We start from the raw sequence: 21,191 nt of genomic DNA, 5'->3' as shown, positions 1-21,191 counted from the left end.
TATGTGACGTTAATAGGCGTAGTGTGAGCGATTTTCTGTCGAATCGCTTTGTTACCGTGTGCGCGGCAAGCAACACAGCCTTCGTGAAGTCATTGTTCGCTTCCATACTTTGTCGCCGCTTCCCGCGATTCCGTTAGGCGCGACATGGGACGGAGGCTGCTGTAGGCATAAACAGCGCTGTAACCTGGGAGTGCGAACGCTGTATACCGTGGGTACCAGACTGTCTTCACCCAGGGCTGGACAGGGTCTGCAGGGGCAAAGACCTATGCTGTGAGTACAGTCTGCGTAAAAGCTTTCCTTTCGCGACGCGATCTGCGTCATATAAATACAATCACCCTCAATTCGACCTTCTCCTATCTTTCTGCCTTCCTTCTCTTCGTCTCTTTCGTCACTGCCTCCTCACCTTCCTCACCCCGACACGCGCCCACCCATTCAGGTAGACAATCTCGTGTCTTTAGGGCGCTCATATTCATCCCCTTTCTATGGACAAAGAGGAGAGCAAGCCGTGAGTGACTCGAGGGTACATTGTGTGCATGGACGTTAGGCTCATCAGTCTGCAGGGCTACCCGGATTCAATTTCAGAGTGATGAGGAAACCGGTAGCATAGGTCGTGAGCGCGAAGCCAATCGTCATGACAGGCGCTTGTCGCGTCAGTCCAGCGTGGGAAGTCTCTCGATTCACAGTGCAGCTGGAGGCTCGAGGACTGTTCAGCCGGAGACTGCACTTCCCATCACCTACCGCACCCTGTGAGCGCCCACAGAGGCTATCAACAGTGCCTACTCACACACTGACGTGCGAAAGCTCCATTGAAGTCGATGAAGCCCAGAAAAGAAAGCAGGAGAGTGCAAAAAAAGCGAAGGAGCGCGCCGGCATTGGTGAGTCGAAGCCTTTCTCCCGTCAACTCCTGTACCTTAACCCACCGAAGACCTCGCCGACTTGGAATGGCATACTTTATCCATTGACGAACTCCTTCGCCGTCTCTCCGTCACTCTTTATCAAGGCCTCTCTCCAGATCAAGTCACGCGCCGCCTTAACGAACATGGCAAGAACAAGATGACACCACCCCCTTCGGGGGTGTTCGGTAAGATCATGGGCTACTTCTTCGGTGGCTTCGGATCAATACTCCTTGTTGCTAGTATACTCGTTTTTATCGCCTGGAAGCCGCTCGGAAACCCACCTGCAAAGTCCAACCTTGCGCTTGCCATCGTTCTGGTGGTTGTGTTCTTTTTCCAAGCTGCCTTCAACGCATGGCAGGTAAATTCACCGGGTCCATTCGTTGCATGCATCAATCGAGGGCAAGCACTGACTAGCAACATTAGGACTGGAGTTCAGCTCGCGTTATGGCTTCTATCGGAACTATGTTGCCCGACCAATGCATCGTAGTCCGCGACGAAAACCAAGCTAGCATATCGGCAACTAGCCTTGTTCCAGGAGATATCGTAATCATCAAGCAGGGGAACAAGTTGCCTGCCGATGTTCGCTTTGTCGAGGTGTCCAGCGATGCTATGTTTGATCGTGCGATCCTCACAGGTGAGTTTCCTCCCAACCTTCTTACATTTTTGAAGAAAAGAATAACCTTCGACAGGCGAATCCGAACCTTGCCCTGCGACGACCGATGCGACCGAAGACAACTACCTCGAGACGCACAACATCGGCATGCAAGGTTCTCACTGTATTTCCGGAAGCTGCATTGGTGTCTGCGTCGCTACCGGTGACAACACAATCTTTGGACGTATCGCGAAGCTTACAAGCGAGCCGAAGACCGGGTTGACGCCGTTACAGAAGGAGATCCTGCGATTCGTGCTCATCATTTGTGTCTTCATTACAGCTGTTGTCATACTCATCGTCATCTTATGGGCTGCATGGCTTCGAAAAGACTACCCCAATTGGATCGATGTCCCTCTTCTCATCGTTGATTGTGTGTCCTGCGCGGTGGCCTTCATTCCAGAGGGCTTGCCGATCGCGCTTACCACTAGTTTGACTATTGTCGCGAACATCATGAGGAAGAACAAAATTCTTTGCAAGTCGCTCAAGACAGTGGAAACTTTGGGTGCTGTGTCGGTCATTTGCTCAGACAAGACTGGTACTTTGACCAAGGTATTTAGTCTTTCGTCACAACGACAAAACTCTGGAGGGACATAGCTAACATTAGACAGAACTCCATGCTCGTCACAAACATCTACACAGGAGGCGAAGAATACACGCCCGAAGCCGCCCGCGATCTCATGGCAGTCCTCCGGTCCGAGAACAACATCGCATCACTTACTAAGAAGCGCGAAGACGTTATGGAGGACCTTCGCTTGCTCTCTGGTCTTTGCAATGCCGGCGAATTCGATGCCGCAACCATGCACCTGCCCATCAGCGAGCGAAGAATCAATGGTGATGCGACCGATCAAACTATCTTGCGCTTTTCCGAAGGCCTCGGATCGGTCGCTGAGCTTCGTCAGACTTACAAGAAGGTTTTCGAGATCGCTTTCAACAGCAAGAACAAGTTTATGGTGCGTTTGATCATGCCAGCATCTCAGGGTGCGTCCAACAAGCAATGGTCAGTCTTCAATTACAATGAAACAAAAAGATAGACAAAGATTGCTAACTCCCTTCAAGCACGCTCATGATCAAGGGAGCGCCAGACATCATCCTCACCCGCTGTAACTCGATAGTCGGCGACCATGGCGAGGTTCTTCCACTGACCGAGGTCCAAACCTGGCGCATCGAGAAAATCAAGGACGACTGGTCCCGACAAGGAAAGCGTGTGATCCTTCTCGCTCGCAAAAAAGACCGTTGCTCCCTTCTCCTCCAATCCAGAGAAAGAGGTACAAGTCGCAGCTCGGGAAGGCTTGACTTTCGTAGGACTGCTCGGTATCATCGATCCGCCGCGTGACGAGATTCCTTCTGTCGTCAACATCCTCCGCAACGCATCTATCCGTATCTTCATGGTCACCGGTGATTTCAAGCTTACTGCTGAAGCAATCGCTGAAGAGTGCGGTATCATCTCTGACTCCTCATCGATTGATAATCTCACAGCCTTGAGCCGTCAAGAAAAGAACGGGTTCTCCCGCCGCGCTATCGTGTTGAGCGGTCCTGAACTGATGACACTCAACGAGAACCAGTGGGACCAGCTGTGCAACTATGAGGAGATAGTCTTCGCCAGGACCACACCCGAGCAGAAGCTGCGTATTGTCAAGGAATTCCAGTCGCGACAGAACATTGTTGGCATGACAGGCGACGGTGTGAACGACGCTCCTTCACTCAAGGCTGCTGACATCGGTATTGCGATGGGTAGCGGTAGCGACATCGCGATCGAGGCTGCAGACATGGTGCTTCTCGACTCTTTCGCCGCTATCGTTGCGGCCGTCGAATATGGCCGTTTGGTGTACGACAACTTGAAGAAGACGATTTTGTACCTGCTGCCTGCTGGATCTTTCAGTGAGCTTTGGCCCGTTGTCACAAACGTTGCGTTCGGTATCCCGCAGATCCTGTCATCCTTCCTAATGGTAAGTCTTTGACCTGGTATAGAATGACCATCGGTGACTAAGCTGGTCTTCAAGATCGTTATCTGCTGTTTCACCGATTGTGTGGCTGCCATCACCCTCGCCTACGAGAAGCCCGAGTCTGACTTGATGCTGCGTCCACCCCGTAGCCCCAAGAAAGACCATCTCGTTGATGCAAAGCTTATCTTCCATGCGTATTTTGTCGTTGGGCTGCTCGAATGCTTCTTGTCTTTCACCATGGCCTTCTGGTACATGGAGCGCAAGGGCATCCCTTTTACCGCCATGTGGCTCAAGTTCGGGAACTACACCGATCAGTACGACGCGGACTACATCATCCAGACATCGAACGAAGCATCCAGTATCTACTTCGTCACGCTAGTAGTCATGCAGCTGTTCAACCTCCTTGCAACACGCACTCGCCGTCTTAGCATCTTCCAACAACCCCCCATCTTCAACAAGAAGACTCAGAATCTGCTTCTGTTCCCAGCCATGATATTCGCTATCGTGGTCGTGTTCATCTTCTGCTACCCTCCCAGCGTGCAGGAGGCGATCGTTACGACGACTATTCCAGTCGAGTACTGGTTTTTCCCTGTGGCGTTTGGGATTGGACTATTGATGCTGGATGAGGCGAGGAAGTGGGCGATTCGCACGTGGCCGCATGGTTTGCTTGCTAGGTTTGCTTGGTAGATACGGGAAAAGGGGAAGAGGGGTGCCGAGAGACTCGTGGATTTGAGCATAGCCCGTGTATGTATCAATGCGCGCATTAGTGGTGACAACGCCCGCCCGTGATAGCAGGTAGGCCTCATCATCAGACAAATGAACGTGGAGATACAATCGCATATCCTCCGTCTCGACAGAAGCCTCTAGAAAAGCGCTCTGTCTATGTGGCCCATGAAGCGGCAGGCCAGATACCTACCCATCCATGGCATCCACGCTCCGTATTCTACGCATGCCGTGCTGCCAAGGTAGCTGGTTGATGGGTGGAACTGGTCGAAGAGTTCGAAGAGTCACTAGACTTAGGGGTAGTAGGCGGCAGAGTATGCTGCCTTGTGACACTCGGGTTCTCGCAAGAGAGCCACTGGACTTGGGCCAAGGCTACATGCGGGGGTGTTGCCTTGTGACGATCAATTCTTACACAGCTTTCGTGATTGCCTCTTGCACGCACGTGATGATAACATCGTCGGGAAGAATGTCATACCATAGTAGCAGGTCGTCCAGCCAAAAAAAAAAAAACTGTGATGCAATCTCCGGCATCCCGAATCTCAACACCCAGATGCACTTCTCTCCATCTATGTATTGTTCAGCAAGCCAGTCCAGACACCAGCCTTGACGTCCACGGCATTTGCACTTCACTCTACGCCCCTTCGCCGGCTTCAGCCGCATGCGTCGGTCCCATGCTCGCCGTTAATATCGCGTACCACGTTCTTAGCTTGGCATCCGTTGGCTGTACACCCCAGACCCCACTCGGGAGTTATTGCGCCACGCCTGTGAGAGTCCGGTTAAACAGGGGTTCTGGATCTGGGGTTGGCGAAGCATGGATGTGGAGGAAGATGCTGGAAGGGGATTGCTGATAGAACATATGAGCGGGTAAATGGAATCCTTCTCGGAGAGGCAACTAGATATCTATGAGGCGATGTTGACTAGGGGACTGTTGAGGCAGGTGAAGGAAGGTGAGATGAGTCGCTAGGGAGCAGGCGCAGGCTTTGCTGAAAGGTGCCTGCTCCGTAGACTGGGGCGTTTCTGCACCCCACACGCGACTTTGCTTCGACCTCATTCCTACTTTTGATCGGCCTTCATTGTACCACAACAGGTTTGTCGAAGCTGCATTTTCATGGAGATTCGATGAAGGCTCAGAGTAGGGGCAAACACGTGTTTCTACGGATGCTGGCACAATCTAACGGCTTTCGCCTCCGTATAGGTTCCTTGGGTATTCTCTCTCTCTTCGTGCGAAAACTCAGTTCGCCGTCGTAACTATTTCAAAGTATATTTTCCATGTCCTGATGCTGAGCTCGCGAAGCCGAGACAAAGATACAAACACAGAGTGACGCTCAATTGTATGCACACAACGCCTCCGAGCAGAGCGACTCGAGTGAAGATCGAGGCTTTTCGAGACTAAATCGATAGACCTTTTGAACGATCGCGAGTTTAACTTTACACCTGGAAAACCCTGGGGATCCTTTACCTTGCTCGCTGACTCGAAGAGAACGCTTCTTGAGCGATTTGCTGGAAGCCTGCGGAAAGCCGCAGCCGCACTGTCCTCTGGTCAGCACACTCTACCGGTGCTACTACACTACCAGTCTCTGCCCTCTGACGTATCTCCTCGTGGCTATTGAGTGTTGTCTCATCCACCTGCAGCTGTGCCCAAGGGTAAGAACGGCATGGCCAGAAATCTCCTCCACACACCCTCTCAGCAGCCTCCCACGCAGGAGTACCCACAGACGCTTCGCCATATGGATTTCCGCCACCCGATTCGCTATGCCAAGTTCATTGAAACCATACATGGAAAGCCGTTGCTTGGAAAACCGTCACGGGATCACTGCCATAGCCGCCGTATGAGCTGCAGGCATCCGGATCTCCGGACATCGAAATGAGGATGCTGCGGCGAACCGACGCGAGCGCGTGGCACTCTGCCGCAGAACAACGCTTAGACTATCCAGAAGTCAGGGACCCTAGAGCTACCGTGTAAGGAAGCGGGATTCATATCGGCCACGGTGATTGTGCCCAATCATTAGATGACTTAGATTAACCCCATATTTCGAGAAACTCAGCGACCAAGTTTCTGCACCACCGGCAGTTAGCAGGTTGGTGGCAAATGTGCCTGCATGCTGTTATAAGGCTTCACTGGTAAACATGATGGAGTTTTTCTCTGCGCCTCCGCTCTTTGAGATTCCATTCTACTAACCTTCGCTGCACACACTTCTGATCAAGGACCTCACGACAATCGCTAGTCACCATGAAGTGGGCTACCTTTACGGCTGTGGCAGCGCTTCTCGCGCAGAATGTCAACGCTCAAGGCAGCATGTTGCGATTCGCCTGCTCACAACTCGTCGTTGAGCGAACGGATCCTCTCGTCAACCCTGGCATGAAGTACACTCCCCATTTGCACCAGATCGTTGGTGGCAACAGCTTCAATGTTTCCATGGACCCCAACAACGACCCGGCTAAGCTGTCCACCTGCACATCATGCTCCTTCCTCCAGGACAAGTCCAACTACTGGACTGCTGTCATGTTCTTCCACCACAAGAACGGATCCTACATCCGCGTTCCCCAGACCGGAAACGGCGGTCCTCAAGGAAAGCTCGTCAACAAGGGTGGACTCGATGTTTACTACATTCCCAGCGGCAAGACGACCGCTTTCAAGAAGGTAAGCTCTACACCTTGAAGGAAGCGGACAGTCACTGATCGAGTGCAGGGTTTCCGCATGTTGGCTGGATCCGCTACCAACACGGATGACAACAAGGTGTCAAAGGGCAACATCTGCCATCGATGCTGGACATCGCCCAACGAGAATACCTTCGTCGGCGCTCAGCCCTGCTCTGGCAGCGACACTGTTGCCATTCCCTCGGACCCCAAGTGCAAGATGATCCGCCAGACCATCATCTTCCCCACGTGAGTCATGTCAATATCGATGCTATACCACGGACTGACAAAGGTAGATGCTGGGATGGCAAGAACCTCGATTCGCCCGACCACCAAAGCCACGTTTCTTACGGTCAAGGCTCTGGTGCTACAGGCGGCGGTGCCTGCCCCTCGACACACCCCGTCAAGCTTCCTCAGATTATGTACGAACTTATGTGGAACGTCACCAACTTCTCCGACAAGAGCAATTGGCCCACTGACGGCTCCAAGCCCTTCGTGTACTCCATGAACCTTGGGTGCGTACTTTTCTTCATACCTCATTGATATCTTGCAGTATGTGTACTAACGCTAAGACAGGGGCGCTGCCGCTCACGGTGACTACGTCTTCGGATGGGAGGGCGATTCGCTCCAGAAGGCCATGGACAACAACTGCAACCTCAACACTGCCTGCCCCAAGGCCGGCCTCACCACTCAGACCGACGCCCAGTACGGCGCGTGCACCAAGCAGCAGCAGGCACCCGAGGACGTTGACGGCTGTAAGCCCCCCCTTTCCATACACTATGCACAAATACTAATCTACCATGACAGGGCTCAAGGCTCTCCCTATGGGCGAAATGGCCATCAAAGCATAGGTCGCGCTTCAGCATATTCAACCCACACCCCTGCACGCTCTTTCGGGAGCGTTCCCCACATTCTGTATATTGCTGTCCTCGGCAAACAGGGCATGATTCAGGCTAATCGCGGCATAGCGAATGTGGGGAACGTGGTGCTAGCGGGAGGCTGCATCGGGCGTTTTATAGTTTATTTCATCGCTCGCTGTGTTGGTTTGCCATGGCGGTGTATCTATGTATTCATGTTGTTGCAGATTGCAAGTCGTTAGAATTACATGCTGTTTCTTCGCTGATTGGGATTGCTCTTGCTCACCGTATTTATGAGATTTTCGACGAGGTGGCGTTTTGACTGCTAGAACGACTTTTCTCGTGGTTCTGCGTACACGTCTTGATCGATTGGGGATACAGACCGCCATTGATGCGCGCAGACTTGGCCGGCAATGACGGGGAATTGATGGACGCCTAGAGCACCCTGCAACGCCGGTCCTTGAGGCGCGATCTTCCTCGCGAACTGTGCTGTCACACTACAAGTAAAGATCCCCCGAGATAGGAGATGATCAGGGAGCTTTTTTGAGACGATGCATGGAATTCATTCGCAGAGATTACATACTCTACAACAACACGGAATGCTACTCCTCACTCACACTTTCTACCCCCTCAAAGCGGACCATCCACAAAGACCGCGCCTGCGCCTGTGTCCGAAACACCGTTCCTCTGCAGCAGCGCATCGAAGTTCGGGTTCAAGCCCTGTGAGAAGTCGTTGGTGAAGTAGTTCGGTGTGTCGTGCACGGGGATCGAAGACGTGTTCGATGACGGCGTTGACGCTTTGCCCGTTGAGTAGGCAAAGGCAAGGCGAGAGCTACTGGTTGGCGCGATCCGCACAGATCCTGATGTGCCGGTCCAGGTGGTGCAACCGGAACACTTGGCTGTGAACTGCCAGTGGGAGCCGTTGACTTTGTTGCCGGCGTTAAGGAGGGTGTAAGTTGCGCCTGTGTAGGAGGTGGGCGTAGTGTGGCCGCTGAATTGTTTTGTTAGCATTCACACACTTTAGCCGTCGAGATTCTGGACTTACGTAGCCCACCGCGAGGAGACAGTTGCTTTCTGGCCGTTGGGATATGCGACGGTCAACGGGTTCCTGACCATGTTGCCGCCCCAAGCGAGACCGATCCAGCCGAGTTGGTTGGGAACAACGGTCTGGATGACGGCGTTGTAAGGTCCTGAGGGTGCATTGCTGGGGAGTGCGAAGCGGAATACGATGTTGGCGGTCAGTGAGTATGCGGCTTTGTACTCGGAGAAGGTGAAGCCAGTTTCTTGGTCAACGTATGTAATGGTTCCTTCGGCTCGCGGTTGCACTTCAGACGAGGGACGTCCGAGAGCTGCAATTCACATTAGAAAAGTCTACTAAAAAAGAAGCCGTTCAATAGGACATACCAAGACCGGCCAGAGCCGCGAGCGCAAACGAAAGCTTCATCTTGAATGTTACGGTCGTTCGGGAGGAATACAGTGTCAGGCCGAAGGACGAGGAATGCGCTTGTGACAACGCAAGAAGAGGGCTCGTATCACTATCGTCCAGCAAAAATTGGGCACGATCATCGTTTTAGTACCGTAAATCTCGCCAAGGTCCTATCTGTCATTATCCTGCTCTTATTCCGGGTCTGGGGCTCGACTCGGCAGCGATATACAAGCACATGCGCATGATAGACTAGTAGAACATGAGGTCGCATCCCAGTTCACGCGTGACTATTGATGGCAACCTGGGTGGGAAGGCGACTATGCAAGCGACACGATAGTCAGGTATGAAGAGGAAAATATTGATTGCATACGGTGTGGTACATGCCTCTAGCTTCGTGGACTCTCAGTAGTCGGGCAAGCCGCCGTGGCGAAGTGCTTGGTTCGAGAAAGTGAAGAACGATCGCGTAATGTTGATTTGGAGTGTTCTGAGAGGCCAGATGATTTAACCGTATAGTATGTAGAGTGGCCGTTAGATAGAGTAATAAGTGAGTGTTGGCTTAAATAGCCGAAGTCTGCAACCACATGCCTGACAGCCACGAGGAGCATGATGAACACGCCAAAGCTAGTTCGATAAGAGAATCGTGTAAATGAGGTTGATTCTTAGCGAGTGCTAGCGCACCAGCCGTAGGGTTTGCTTCAAGAACTTGCATCAGCGGCGTAGCCATTTCGAAGCCGCTACGATCCTGCCAAGAGGCAATGCCTTTGAAGCATGAGGCTGGCCATCTGGATTCCCCAGAGCTATCACTTTTCTTGACTTCTTAGTCTGTTATCCATGTCGTGCTTGAGAGGATCTCCACATGCTTCTCATGTGGGGCGTGGGGATGGAGGGTCCTGGTGGGCAAATAGCTAATTTGGAATCTGGAAGATGGTGCATTGTACCACCGAGGCCTCTTCCGGGTTGAAAGTAGTCATGGATGACAAAAATAGAACCTGGACAGTCGGGCCCAGCTGCCGTCTAGATTGTCGCGTGGATGGGCGAAGGAGATCAGTTCTTGAGCCGCATAGTATATCGAACGTAAAGGAGTGAGATTGGGTTGAGAAAACATTGGAAGAAGTATTATAGAAGTAGACCCAATTGACGTAGATTGACAGATTCGCACTCATATAGCCTAGAACGCGGTCAGTCATTGATAAACTTGGGCTTGAACTTTTACCTCAACCACTGTTCCTTACGAAGGACTACGCGCTCACGTTCTAAAATAAAATTTTAAGAGGATTGTTTTGCCAGAAATGCGATATACAGTATTGGATCAAACTTTTGAATACCTCATTGCTGCCATAGGGTCGCACAGGCACAGAACTCTTAACAAGGCACTGTGAACTCCATCTAGTCCGATAACGCTTTCTACAATGCTCGTCTCGCTATTTGTCCGTGGCGAAGCTAGGAGATGGGCTACTCAGCTCCGGCGGCTGGTTGTTTTCTGCTACAACTAATGTCTTGTCTACCTGACAAGAGTGAGCATCTTCCACAGGAGTAGTGCTGCAGCACTCGTTCACAATGCCCTCGCGCCGGCACCTATTGATACTTGTTGATCTTGGTCAGCCATGTTTCATGTGGGTTTGTTTTGAACGAAACTTTGACTTGCGAAGTCTTGTATTAGATGTTACTGACGTTGTATATCAAGCGTTATTGTCGCGGCTTCAGCCATCCTGGTCAACGCGGTCACCACCTCCACGGCTCCTACGGCCATCGTCGATCAGTTGCGCGCTCAAAATTCTGGACAGGAATCCCCCAAGAAGTGGCTTTAACCTGGAATATGATATATAGAGCCAGATCAAAAGTTCGGGTATCGCAATGCACATCCTAGGGTATTGTAGGATACGAGAGCTTTTGAAGTCATCTGATCCGACGAAGCTTTCCTGAAATGCTCACCTATTTGGTCATCAGCCTTGTATACAGCAATAGAATCAGTGGCAACGGGAGATGCTTGCTCGTCTTCTTTTCCTACGAGGGTGACATTGTCTTCCTGTGCAGGCCATGCATCTTTCATAACAACATCATCGGTATGAGGTTCATCTATTCTGGGCAATCCTTGAGCTCTCTCACAGGCTGACTATTCTCAAGCCACTCATTCGGGCGCACCGCAGGTGTAACTACAGTCTCAGCTTGCCGATCCTCAAAGAACTCTCCGTTGTTCAGCGCGTCATCATGGCCCAGACTGCAAGATGATTGATTTTCCTGCTGCTGCGGTGCAGATGGAAGCTTGACAATAGGTGGCCAAGCATGCGCCTGAACCGAGGTGTTTCTGCGTTCTCTAGCCTCGATATCCATGCTGCAACGCCTTTGCTCGTCTGCTGGGTAGATTGGCTGCGACATAACACGTAAGAGACTTCTCAGCTTGCTTGATATGCATGAATGTATTGCGTTTCTGTCTTGCGGTGCAGACATGTTTGTTTCTCTTAAAAGTTCGTGACGCAAGCCCCGAACGAAACTCAGCCTTACTTTTGCAAAAGTGTATATCAAGTCATACCCAATTTCCGTCCTGTAGGGCTGGGGTAGGCCGCCGCAGAGCATGCCCGGATGGCTCACTAAGTGAAAGATTATCGCGATGCTGAGTATTATACCGCAAGTGATAGCGAAAGGATGAGTTGCGTTGTGGACGGAGGGAACACTGTGAATCGAACACTGAACGGAAGGCGCGAACACAACGCTATCCCAAACAGGTTAATCGTTCATCAGCGCGCGAAGCTGATTGGCCTAGATCTGGTTCTTGCCTTTCCTGGAACATCTACCCGCTGTTTTGTCGACGGTCTCTTGACACACCGAGTTGAGGATAATCTCTTGCACCGACGACCTAAAGGACAACGGAATATCCCAGCGCAATATGGCACCATCCTTCGACGAGTAAGCAGCACTGTACTACCGATCAACGACCACCCGCTGTGAAGACTAACGAGTGTACCTAGGGTCCTCCAGACCAGACTGTTCACCTTTCTCATCGGTGCAGACGAGACACCCATCGTCGTCCATGCAGGCGCCATTGCGAGGCTCTCCGAACCACTGGATCGCCTTGTGAACGGCCACATGGCAGAATCGCAGGACAATGTGGCCCGATTTTCAGACCTGGAAGTCGAGGACTTCAGTCGCATATGCGAGTTCGCTTACCGTGGAACCTACACTCGCCCCAAACCAAAGCGATTCTCCGATGGCGAGGTCGATGCGGCCACGCAGATGTTTCACCTCGCTGATCCGATCTCGCCGTTCTTCGCGGCCAGACCCTACGATTTCGAGCATGACCGTCGCGAGGAATCTCCAGAATTCGCCGAGGACGATCACTGTGAAGATTCTCCAGGATGCTCTGGATCCAGTGTCTTCGGAGACTTAACAAGCCCAATTACGTCGTTCAGAAGTTTCCAAAATCCCCATCACGGATCGCGCCTTGAGTGGCCCGTCGTGTCCTCGGAAAACCGATCATGGAGAGATAACTTTGCGCCGGCGCTACTAGGTCATGCCCGTCTATATGCCTTCGCTGAGCAGTACTTGATTACGGCACTCAAGAACAAAGCCCTTCAGAGCATGCGTGACACTCTGTCAGGATACACACTGTTCGTATCCGGTCTAGAAGCCGTCATTCGACTCGCTCGTTTCGCGTACGACAGTGACCATATACCAGATAGAGAGGGGAAAGTTGTCGACCCGCTGAGGCAGGTTGTGGTTGCCTACGTGGTAGCGCATCACAAGCATTTCCAAAATTACGCAGGCCATCGACACTTACTAGAGGCCCAGAACGAGTATGCCACTGATGTTCTCGACTACGTTGCAAACTGGTTTGATCCAGACGCTGAACACGAGCGACATGAGAATGATCAGGGAGACGGGTGGCCGGGGCTTAATGAATATCGGCGGTGAAATATGCAAGCTCGATTCTATTGTATGAAGGGACGGTTGAAGTAGGTATCACCTCGTAGAGGATCAGGTCTGGTATTTGCCTTTCCGCCATGACCCGAAGAGGCGATCTGCTGCCCGGCTCTCGATCGCACTGATAGTGCAGAGAAGCTGGTTCAGGATAGCAGGCTTTTGGAAAACGAATTTCCCCATGAAGTGGCTGCTGATGTACGAGGATGCTCCAGCCCATTGCCACCATGTTAGGAACAGGAAATGAAAAAGCTGTTGACCTTAATGTCTTTCACGATTTTGTAATACTAGTAGGGATGTCAATGAAAAGGGTGCAGCTGAGCTCAAGATTTGTGCCGCCATGAACGGCGCCGTGAGGGCCTGCCGCAAGTATGTGAGCATCAACACAAACTGCACCGTCCGGCCAACGCGAGTGGAAACGGTGCTTCGATCTATTCTCCCGCTGATCATTAATTCAACCTGGTGGTTGTAAGCGCGACCGTAGCGACTTGACTGCATCTATGTCTGGCTTGCGCTCCACGATTGAGGCTGAGGCGTGCGGCAGCGTGATCTTCTCATCCGCGCCTTTAGCTGTCAGAAATTGCTTGAAGCCGCGCTTTGGCTGCTGGTCAATTCTGTTTGAGTCCGTTTGTTTCTCTAGATAGTCTGTAGGGTGGGCCCTGGGTGTAACCCAGAGAGGGTGATATGCTCAAGAAGTGTTGAAGTGAGTAATCCCCAAGCTGGGCTAGTACGCGCCAAGGTCGCGCTAGTGGCACGGTCCAATCGCGCGGCATCGTTCTTTGGACGCTCCGCGACTTTGACAAGTTATAACAAAGCCGCCGCCCGCTGAACGTCGACAACCTTCTTTCCCTTCTTCTCCACTCCTCTTGCTGCCAAGTGCTGGTCAGCCTTGCTCTCCGGAAGAAACCAGCCCGGGTCTCCGAAATTCGCGAGCTTGAGCCTCGTTCGCTCACCTGCGCCGGGCGCTCACTTCACCAGCATCCACGGCCAAACCGCAAATTAACAGCTCACCACGCACCACCCGCTCTTCTGCCAGCATGTCTGACTATGAATCCGACGGCGAGGACTTCAACCCGCAGCCTGAGGTTGATGAGGATGACGTACCTGCAAGCGACGACCGCAAGCCTGTGATCGGCGAAGATGAGGACGACGCTCCAGCGCCCGCGCCTCCAGGCAACGAGGCTGAAGAGGAAGACGAGGACGAGGAAGGCGGCGAAGAGAACGATGAGGACGAAGACGACGAAGAGGAAGAGGACGATGAAGACGAGGTTGTGGTAAGATGAGGCGCGACCATCTTAAGGGAATGCACTGACTTTAGACAGACCCGTCCTAAGAAACGCAAGAAGCTGATGCGGCGACGCAACCAGTTCATCGAGGAGGAGGCCGAGGTTGATGAGGACGAAGACGAAGAGGAGGACGAGAACGAGGACTTCGAAAACGAGGTCCATCCGGACGACTTGCTCGAGGCCACCCAGGCCGACCTCGACGATCGCCACCATCGAGAACTAGATAACCGGCGGCAGGCGGAGCAGAATCTCGATGCGGAAGAAGTGGCTAGGCAGATGGACGAGAAGTACCGCCGGCGCGAAATGATGAGTGCTCGCCGAGCAACGACGGGCGCCGTACCGACATCACAACCCACCATTGACGATCCTTCGATTTGGGTTCTCAAGTGCCGTCCGGGTAAAGAGCGCGAAGTCATCATGTCTATCATGAAGCGAATCGACGAGCAGCTCCGCTATGGCCGCCCATGCCGCGTATATTCGGCCTTCGAGCGCGGAGGTTCCATGTCGGGATACATCTATGTCGAAGCCGACGCGAAACAGGATATGATGGCTATAGTGGACGGTGTCATTCATGTCTTCCTAGGAACACAACCAATCTCTATCGACGTCAAAGAGCGAACGGAGCTTCTGCGCAAGCGCAAGCGCACGCCGCTGGAGGAGGGCAAATTCGTGCGCATAGCCCGCGGTCTGTACAAGGGTGATCTAGCGAAGATTTCTGAGGTCAACGGCAATGGTCTTGACTGCACTGTGCAGCTTGTTCCGCGTCTCGACTATGGGCTGAACGAAGACGCGAATGCCGCTGATGGCGCAAAACGCAAGCGCCCGGCTTTCGGTCGTGTCCAAGAACGCCCTCCACAAAAGCTGTTCAACGAGAATGAAGCGAAGAAGCGGCATATGAAGCATCTCAACATGGTCGGATCCGGTAATCAGAAGATGTACACTTACAAGAACGAAGACTACGTCAATGGCTTCCTCATCAAGGAATACAAGGTCAACCATGTTTCCGCCGAAAATATGAACCCGCGGATGGAGGAGCTGCAATTTTTCGCTACCCCAGCCGCCGACGGCTCAGACGGCATGGATCTTTTGGCTGTACAAGCTGCACAGAAGGCCGGACAAACGGGCTCCAGCTTCCTTACCGGCGACAAGGTGGAGGTCTACGATGGCGAACAAAGGGGTCTCCGGGGTATTACTGTGACCTCAAAGGGTGACATCGTAACGATCCGCGTCACAGACGGTGATTTGAAAGGTCGACGAATCGATACCCCAGTCAGGACCCTTCGTAAACTGTTCCAGGAAGGTGACCACGTCAAGGTCATTGGTGGAAGCAAGTACATTGACGAAGTCGGTATGATCACCAAGATCAGGGATGATAAGATTACCCTGCTTTCCGATTCGACCCAGACCGAGATCACTGTTTTTAGCAAGGACTTGAAGCGCGCAGCGGATTCGGCTACGCTTGGGCCAGACTCAAAATACGACCTATACGATCTAGTGCAGATTGAGTAAGTGTCACACCTCTTGTCTTCCATACATTTACTAACTAGATAGTGCCTCCACCGTGGGTTGCGTAATCAAGGTCGATCGTGAAGTGCTGCGTGTGCTTGATCAGCAAAGCACCGTCCGCACCCTTCTGCATACTCAAGTTTCTGGCCTTGTTGGGCGCAACAATAGGGCCGTTGCAACAGATCGGGACGGTTCCGAAATTCGAAACGACGATACTGTCAAGGAGCACGGTGGAGAGAACCGACAAGGAAAGGTAATTTACATACACCGCGGTCAACTCTTTGTGCAAAACCGGGAGTACAACGAAAACAATGGCGTGTTCGTTACTCGTAGCACGAATGTTGTTACGATGGCCGCGAAGAGCGGACGCGCACAAGCAGGTGGGCCTGATCTTAGCGGCCTCAACCCTGCCTTACAACAACCGAACGGCGGCCCTGGTACCATGGCTCCACCCCAAACGCGGACATTTGGAAGAGATAGGATGATTGGCAAGACCATCACCGTTCGAAAAGGCCCCTACAAAGGTCTCCTCGGTATCGTCAAGGACACCATGGGCGACGACGCTCGCATCGAGCTTCATACCAAGAACAAGCAGATCACGATCAAGAAGGAGCTTCTCACAGTCAAAGACCCCGTCACAGGCAACAGCACAGACTTCGGCGGCGGCAAGTTCCCCAACCGTTCTCGCGGCGGCTACGGAGGTGCTACGCCCTACAACGGCGGCGGTCGTACGCCTGCTTGGGGCGGAGGCGGTTCTCGGAACGGTCCGTCATGGGGTGGTGCCACGCCAGCTGCTGGTGGCAGCGGTGGTCGCACTCCAGCCTGGGGTGGAGGCGGCGGCCGGACGCCCGGGTGGGGCGGCGGCGACGGCTCGCGAACTGCATACGGGGGCGCGACTGCATATGGCGGCGCAACCTCCTACGGCGGCGCAACTGCTTACGGCGGGAACGACGGGTCGAGCACTTCCTACGGGGGCTTCAACTCAGGCAGTCGGACGCCCGCTTGGGGCGCTGGTGCGTCTTCAACCAATTCGAAGTCAAATCTCTCGGCGCCGACGCCCGCGGCGTATTCAGCACCTACTCCCGGTGGATACGGAGCATATAGTGCTCCTACGCCGGGTGGACCGCCGCTTGATGCCCCGACACCGGGGAACTACAGTGCTCCAACCCCGGGCAATTACACGGCTCCTACTCCGGGAGACTATTACACTACGCCTGCTGCGGCGCCGACGCCCGGGGCTTGGGGTGGTGATGAGGATCCGAGGTACGATTAGTCTGTATGATACATAGGGCTGCTGGGCTTGGGCTCGAGTCAGGCCTTGAGAGATGGTGCAGGTTTCTCGCTGAAGCCGTCCTGATTCGGACCACTTGGGTGCGTTTGAGTGTTTGCATTGCCGGCGTCACTATCGAAAATGGGAATTTGTATACCGCCGAGGAGCGGTCAGCAGAGATTTTGCTTGCATTGATAGAATCTTATTCATCGTCATCATCCACATCACTCCTGCAATGCCCTGTCTTCAATCTCATGACGTGCATGGGGCGATGTATGTAGCTACGTGGTCGCATCTGCTTGCTTGTTTGTGTGCACAGCACATCGCCAATATACACCTATCCTGCGCTGGTGCGTACTTATGCGCGTTATACCAGTGTACATCATCATTGATGAAATGCCCCACGTGTGTGCGAGTGCTTTGGGCCAGCAAATAGCGGGTGAAGCTTATTGTTGAATATAAGTACAGTCTTGGATGATCTTGTGTATAACTTGTTCACGGTGCATATGCGGTCTCGGAGGGGGTGTAATTCTGTGTAGATTTGGTCATCATTGCAAGCGAGTCCGAGTAGTCACTTCAGCGGCTATGCATGTAAAGGGTAATGAGGAGAGTAGTGTGCGCGATAACGTCATTATGGATGTGGACTTAATCGCAGTCAAGAAAGCGAATATGGAACTTTTTTGGGTCTACCTGATACGTAAGGCGGAGCCACACCGAAAGGAAGTACGAGATCCATCGTTGTATCATGAAGCAATTAATCGTTGAGGGATCACAAACAGTTGTCTAAGTATAATATGGAACAACCACCCACGCTCGACGAAGAGGAGGAATCCCGGGAAACGAAAGAAATTGAAGTGCAGGAGAGAAGAAAAATACCAGTGGAAAGCTCCACTTGCAGCCACGGGATTGCGCCGGTTGCGTATGCGGATTGAAGTTCGAGACTCGGTTCTGATACCGAATGAATGGAAGTCGACAGAAAAAGCAATGAAGCAAGGCCCAAAGAAGCAAGTGCTGCCAGGAAAGTTTGAGTCTCTGCAGGTGGGGTTTTCAGCACCTGCAGCCCATTCTCAACGGCGCGCCTGATGTTGAGGAGCTCAAGCGCGGAAAGCATCGGTGCCGACGAGGGCTTTTTTGACCTTGAATCTTCTGATTGTGCGTAAAGCCAAGCCTGGGTCGGACTACGAAAGCAGATAAATTGTACTGCAGCAGCGCCAGGTCTGAATGAGGCGATTGGTGCGGCGATGTTGCCGGTGTGTGGGAGCCGCTCGTTGCTCATAGGCTAAATTTATCTCACGCGCCTCTTCCTTACACTCTGCAGAAGTTGCAAAGATGCGAGATGTGGGGCGCGGATGTGACCCGACGTGGCCAGCCGGTGCTGAACATTACGTTCGGAGACGCGACCCTTGCAATCACTTATTGCAATGCTCTGTGCATGTTTTCCGTACGACCCATTTCTCCCAGAACTTCCGTTGCGGGTAGGTGACCACGATGCCGTTGTCGCCGAGGATCTCGATGCTGTCGGTGTGACTGCAATTGCACCAGGGAACGGAGGCTGGTGTATCCGGAGACATTGGTGGGAAGTGGATATCGCCTCCTTGCTCTGGCTCATCAGCATCCGAGTCCTCTTCGACCGAATCTACGCTTTCCTGGTCGTCGTGGTCATTATGGTGATAAGCGGGGTGGATGTCATCGTCATCATCGTCGTGGTGGTCGAAACCATCGCTATAGCCATCGCTGCTGCTGTCGCTGGCCGTGAACTGATCGTCGGGTACCTCAACTCCCAACATCCACTGCTCGTCAAAATTCTTTTCGTAGTTGATGCGCCGTAGGCTAACCCAGTCTAACCTTGGCATATCCGATCTTAGGAATCCGAGTACATCCTGCCACCGGCTACCGTCCTTGAGTAAGACGTCCCTGAGCCTTAGGCCACGAAGCTTTTCCCGATGCCTTCGCGCAAAGGCTATGATTTCGTCCGCGTCAAGGCGCCACGACTGAATGCCAAAGGCGAGCAGCTTTTCCCATTTAATGCTGTGGAAGACCTCTTCAAGTCGCAGACTCAATGGTCTGTGTGACGGAAACCCTATGTGTAGAGCTTGCATGTTTTTGGCGGCGCTGAATACCGCCCTCGACAAAGTTGAAAGCGCCCGCATACGATTGTCCAAGTCTGTACCATCGTCAAAATGCAGCTCTAGGCAGGTCAGTCTTTCAGCAAGAACACTCAGAGTCGATGGTGGATCGTTCACAGCACCTAGAACGCTCTGCGGGCTCAGCATTGGCGACGAGAAGCGAGAGCAGGGTGACTTGTTCGCAAGTAGCGCTGCGCCGATGGTTTTCGTGGAATGTGAACAGGCTGGTGCCCACCTGAGTTCGACCAAGGTGCTTAATGGATCATGTTCTCGAATATATGAGATGAGGAGTCCATCTTGCTGGTCTTGTAGTCGAAGTATCTGCACATGCTGCAGGGAAGTGAAAGCCGATATTGCTTTGTTCAGAACACGAGCGTCTTCCTCGGTCTCGACGATCTCCTTTTGCTCCTTCACCTTTTGGACGAAATGTCTGACCTGCATGTACTCAGCACAAGCGATCAGGTGATGTTCTTGAGACGCACATCGAGAGTCCCGAGATTTTGGGGTAGTGTGGGTAAGAGTTCGCGCACGCGTGCTCGTCCTATGACCTTGTTAGTCACGCGGACATGGTCGAGAACAGAAGGTGGACCACAACCTTCAACGTAGAAAAATGGTACCATGTAGCTGAATTTCTTGACGTGTTCCGCTAGGTGCTGCTGGCTAGCAATATTTTCCAAGCGTTTGAGGCCTTTGCGAGAGAAGCGTGTGGTGACGCGCGAGAACTGATGGACCGCCCCCAAGTCGGAAAACCTCTTGCAAGCTAGTCGAAAGTTGGCAATATCCTGGGACTGGTCTGGATCCGGTTCCGGGGGCAGCTCAAAACTCTCTTGGGATAAGTAGGCGCGCCGCTCGGGCCCTATGGGCTTCTCGGGATCTATATGATCAAGTATCTCGCGTAGGAGCTCGTTGGAAAGGTTGAGAATGCACATAGCGTGGCGATTACACCATCGGCCGCCGGATAAATCGAACCAGAGGGAATGCGATGGAAAGCAACAACGAGGTGAAGTGATGGCAAATATATGCTAGGCGGTTAGGACTGTGGCCGGCGGCGCGGACGCAAAGGTTATTGCAATGGCGCTGGCTTCAGCTGGCGGCGTGGTGTTGTCGCTGGTCTCCGGGCGCCTGCGTCATGGGATGCCCGGGACATACGGAGGAGGATAAGAGCCCTGGAGAGCAAACGGAACTGCAGGCATGACCTCTGCCCCAGCGTCAGCTAAGCGTTGTTTGAAGGTGTGGTGGACTCGGACACGGCCTTGGACTAGGAAAGCCTGCACCTCTACGCATCCAAGACCCGCTAGTGTGCATGTGAGCGAATGATGTGGGCTGGACGAGGACGCTAAATCCCGTGACCGTACCTTCATGCGTGTGAGGCCGGGAAGTGAAGGCTCCTCCCGAGCGACCGGTCGATTGATGGACGGCAGCGTACAGGGCGGGACTGGGGCGGCGCTCTGATTTGAGGCGGCGCCGGCGCTCTCCACATCCCACCAGCATGGCCGAATCAAGGCCTGGCGGGTCTGCTGCATTGCCAGCGAAGCACTGCGTCGGTAAGGACGCTAGAACACCAATCGTCCGCTAACAGCAGCGAAGGCTCTGCCGTGCACTTGGGTATCGCGTGAATCCATGGACGAGCATTAGCCTGTGACGACGATTGCCTGGGAGGGCTGAAACAAGTGGCAGAGGATATAATGTGTGCGACCCCCGTCCTCTCATCTAACGACGGGTGTAGGCAGCCTGTGGACGTAGGGGCCGCTGTGCTGTCACTGATTGCCTGCATAACAGTATGGTAGCCCGATCATCGGTCTGTCCAGTCTCGTACCCTGCTGCCCGCCTCGCTCATGTACGTGCGCCGTGAAGGATCGCAACATGCATCTGCTGCCGTCATGCTTTCTCACTCAATGAACACGGGATATGGCCATGGCAACGCCATCGCTGTAAGGAGCCCCGGTGGGCATGC

At 53.1% G+C, this 21,191-nt stretch overlaps 6 protein-coding genes across 6 annotated transcripts; 4 read left to right on the top strand and 2 right to left on the bottom strand.

The window, feature by feature from the left end:
- Nucleotides 1-815: 815 nt before the first annotated feature.
- Nucleotides 816-4,178, top strand: N0V89_002114 (uncharacterized protein; the record flags this gene model as incomplete). The annotated part of the gene is made up of 8 exons (XM_056210924.1): nucleotides 816-879; nucleotides 926-1,254; nucleotides 1,320-1,530; nucleotides 1,586-2,097; nucleotides 2,157-2,545; nucleotides 2,605-2,750; nucleotides 2,851-3,494; nucleotides 3,537-4,178. The coding sequence occupies 8 exons, from the start codon at nucleotides 816-818 to the stop codon at nucleotides 4,176-4,178; spliced, it is 2,937 nt and encodes a 978-aa protein (XP_056074397.1).
- Nucleotides 4,179-6,444: 2,266 nt separating this feature from the next.
- N0V89_002113 (uncharacterized protein) lies at nucleotides 6,445-7,702 on the top strand (the record flags this gene model as incomplete). Its single annotated transcript, XM_056210923.1, has 5 exons — nucleotides 6,445-6,855; nucleotides 6,904-7,100; nucleotides 7,148-7,366; nucleotides 7,428-7,606; nucleotides 7,659-7,702. 5 exons carry the CDS (start codon nucleotides 6,445-6,447, stop codon nucleotides 7,700-7,702), a joined length of 1,050 nt encoding a protein of 349 aa, XP_056074396.1.
- A 636-nt stretch (nucleotides 7,703-8,338) lies between these two features.
- N0V89_002112 (uncharacterized protein) lies at nucleotides 8,339-9,152 on the bottom strand (the record flags this gene model as incomplete). The annotated part of the gene is made up of 3 exons (XM_056210922.1): nucleotides 8,339-8,699; nucleotides 8,754-9,021; nucleotides 9,113-9,152. 3 exons carry the CDS (start codon nucleotides 9,150-9,152, stop codon nucleotides 8,339-8,341), a joined length of 669 nt encoding a protein of 222 aa, XP_056074395.1.
- A 2,866-nt stretch (nucleotides 9,153-12,018) lies between these two features.
- Nucleotides 12,019-13,043, top strand: N0V89_002111 (uncharacterized protein; the record flags this gene model as incomplete). The annotated part of the gene is made up of 2 exons (XM_056210921.1): nucleotides 12,019-12,038; nucleotides 12,101-13,043. The coding sequence occupies 2 exons, from the start codon at nucleotides 12,019-12,021 to the stop codon at nucleotides 13,041-13,043; spliced, it is 963 nt and encodes a 320-aa protein (XP_056074394.1).
- Nucleotides 13,044-14,086: 1,043 nt separating this feature from the next.
- Nucleotides 14,087-17,114, top strand: SPT5_1 (transcription elongation factor spt5; the record flags this gene model as incomplete). Its single annotated transcript, XM_056210920.1, has 3 exons — nucleotides 14,087-14,323; nucleotides 14,372-15,840; nucleotides 15,887-17,114. The coding sequence occupies 3 exons, from the start codon at nucleotides 14,087-14,089 to the stop codon at nucleotides 17,112-17,114; spliced, it is 2,934 nt and encodes a 977-aa protein (XP_056074393.1).
- Nucleotides 17,115-18,520: 1,406 nt separating this feature from the next.
- Nucleotides 18,521-20,166, bottom strand: N0V89_002109 (uncharacterized protein; the record flags this gene model as incomplete). The annotated part of the gene is made up of 2 exons (XM_056210919.1): nucleotides 18,521-19,672; nucleotides 19,720-20,166. 2 exons carry the CDS (start codon nucleotides 20,164-20,166, stop codon nucleotides 18,521-18,523), a joined length of 1,599 nt encoding a protein of 532 aa, XP_056074392.1.
- Between the last annotated feature and the right edge of the window lie 1,025 nt (nucleotides 20,167-21,191).

Source organism: Didymosphaeria variabile (genome assembly GCF_027946475.1).
Source record: "Didymosphaeria variabile strain IMI 356815 chromosome Unknown scaffold_2, whole genome shotgun sequence".
In the NCBI taxonomy this organism is placed as follows: domain Eukaryota; kingdom Fungi; phylum Ascomycota; class Dothideomycetes; order Pleosporales; family Didymosphaeriaceae; genus Didymosphaeria; species Didymosphaeria variabile.
Note: the sequence above shows the minus strand (reverse complement) of the source record. Positions and strands in the feature narration are given on the sequence as shown.